General features: G+C 42.8%; 1 protein-coding gene across 2 annotated transcripts in view; it reads right to left on the reverse strand.

Annotated features, from left to right (window-relative positions):
- Nucleotides 1-243: 243 nt before the first annotated feature.
- Nucleotides 244-2,677, reverse strand: part of tmdd1 (transmembrane and death domain 1) — a 5,190-nt gene continuing 2,756 nt past the window's right edge. For both annotated transcript variants that reach the window (XM_087176447.1, XM_087176446.1), the window contains 2 exons: nt 2,213-2,356; nt 244-1,746 (listed from right to left, as the gene is read on the reverse strand). In XM_087176447.1, coding sequence (XP_087032573.1) covers nt 1,445-1,746; nt 2,213-2,356 — 446 coding nt within the window. In that variant the 3' untranslated portion in view covers nt 244-1,444. The remainder of the gene's footprint in view (nt 1,747-2,212; nt 2,357-2,677) is intronic.

Genomic DNA, 2,677 nt, shown 5'->3' on the forward strand with positions numbered 1-2,677 from the left:
GAGTTATTCAGGCATACAGTACTCTGGCTTTCCTCTCCACTGGTTACAGAAATACAGGTGAGCCCGCAGCAGGTGAACCTGTCATAGTCAGCACCTGCAAGATCCTAACAGCCAGCAGGGGAAAACTGAAGGACAGAGGAAGTTTTGTCGTGAAGAGTTCTGCTGTGCCACCTGGGAAGCTTACTGATGAAGGTGAAACACAATGTTATCTAAGGACACATGGTGGGAAAGACAAACTGCTACTAAATGTCAGCGCTTTAATGTTACTGGTTTGCTTTACATGTCACAGCAGGCAGTTTACATTGGTTTATGCACTAGATTATCAAAAAATAGTATACTGCAGTTTATGTCTGATTCATTAAGGTCATAAGTCAAAACTCAAATCCATGCCCTTTTGGCCTTTTAGAGCATTGCTCATACAGTTCTGCTTGGTATTATAATTTGTTTAAATGTTGATTTATGAACTAATTGTCTGTAATTGCTGCTTAGCGCCACTGTTAATCCAAGCTGTCTTCCTCCTGAAGCACATTAGGCCAGATTTGTATAATGAAGTAATTAGTTCAATTACCAAGAAGAAAGTAGGGATAGCGTAAGAAAGTGGGAACAAGAAGCTAGAAAGTACTCCAGTGCCACGAGTGTCTCGCTATTATGAAACTGTTTGTCTCAGCAGAGTGTGTGAAAACACCCTCATTGTAAGCAAATGCTTTTCTTAATTAAAGCTTGCACATGTCAACAAAGTTAATTTGAATCTTCTAATATGGACATTTTCTGATTACTGACACTGTTCCCTGGACCTCCTTCACTGCAGCATCTCATATACCAAATTATTTCAGCTTGCTAACAATGCTCGCGAGTTCACACCTTTAAAAAACAAAAAACAAAAAAAATATATATAGCTCCATGTCTTCTGTCTGACTTCTGTCACCCACCAGAAGCTGCCATCGCAACCAAAAGTGCTCCATTGTCTGCTAGCATTGTCATTGTTATTAGTCTTTTGGATTGCCTGTGGAGGTATCGGCAGGCTCTGGGGAAGCAGGCGCCAGGCTGGATAATTAGTTGTCCTTCGATGCCAGACGGGCACGACGCCGTCTCTTGGAGGGGAAATGGAAAGTGGCATCACTATCACAGTAACACCGGAACAACCTTTGGTGTGAGGGCTGGGTTCCAGTGCATCTGTCACACCACTAGTCATCTACCCACTGGCAAGACAATGATGCTTACCAGCCTAGCAATACGCAGCATGGATAATTACTTTATCTGAAACAGCATTATTCTTGTCATATTTGTCAGAATTAGTTGTGGATTGGTGGAATCGATATTGAGTTTCTGTACTGGCACTGTGGACAAAGAGATTGCAAGATTTAGGCATTTAAAATCTTCCATAAAAGAGACGTATCTGAAGTGTTGGGGATGATGCCAACTTTATTTTCTCCTTTTTTGCTTTCTAGACTACTTTTCTAAACTGCTGATTTGACCTCCCAGAAGCTGCAACTTCCAACATCGCATCTCCAACCATGAGCTTACAGCTGGAACTTTTAGTGACCCCGGCGCGTTGGCTCTGCTGTTGTCTGCGGGAGATGCGGATGATGACGAGGAGGATGAAGATGCCCGCAAGCAAGGTGCCTCCGAAGCCCAGCAGGATGCCATACAAGAGAGGCAGAGCCACGTCCAAAGGCCCTTTCTGGTACAGAGGGACAGGAGCCCGCTCTACAATCAGATCCAGGTCACGCCATGTGAGATCCCTCACTGACACACACACATACACACACACACAAACAGGAAAGACACACTCGCAATCTCAAAGGACTGTGGGAACGTTTTTTGTCAAGTTTTAACTTGAGAGAAACACTGTGAAGGATCAAAAAAGAAAAAAAAATGGAAAAATGGACAGGTGATAATTAAATTTTTGAATTTCTAGGTATCCTGGGAAATACTCCTCATATAGTGAGAGTGTTGATGTTGAGAAGTAATGAGTTGGAAGCATGCCCACGGCCACCAAATCTAATCCGGCATCTCATCGAAACACTTAATAGATTCAGGGTTCAGTGAAACATTACATAATTTGTCTTTCCGGCTGCCTCCAGAGGGATAACCCAAAAAATCTCCCCTTGACATCAATAGCCCGAGATATTTGGGATTAGACTCGGTTCTCAATCGCTTATTCTATTTTAAAATGCACCAAACTAATATGTCTCTTTTGGAGGAATCATACCTTTTCTTTTTCTGACCCTCTGGCCTGCATGCTGGGGGGGTTTTGCATCTGATGGGACGTTTAAAGAGCTCACGAATTTGTGATAATCGTCAACGAAGCGTTTCAGGCTCAAGGCTTTGTCCTGGTTGATGTTCTTCCCCACTTCTGTGAAAAAACAAGCACGAGGCCAATTGAAAAGTCTGTCTACGCACTTCAAATGCTAAAGGTGTATATGTATTCCATCCTATAAAAAGTTGTAAATTTGGATTTAATTGTTGTTTTCTTGCCATGAACATAATTAGTTCTGGCAGGAGAACAACTGCTGTCCTTCAGTTCAGAATGAAATGCAACAAAATGAACCACTCAAGTTTCTACGTATGAGTACATCTCTCTTCAGAACAGCAATCAAGTACACGATAATTGCCACAGTCTGCATCCAAACAGGTTTTTTTCCATCAAAGCCACCACTGCCCCCCCCCCCCCCCC

This window comes from Seriola lalandi, unplaced genomic scaffold (genome assembly GCF_002814215.2).
Source record: "Seriola lalandi dorsalis isolate HSWRI2012SDOR001 ecotype SW California unplaced genomic scaffold, Sedor1 jcf7180002054554, whole genome shotgun sequence".
Lineage (NCBI taxonomy): Eukaryota > Metazoa > Chordata > Actinopteri > Carangiformes > Carangidae > Seriola > Seriola lalandi.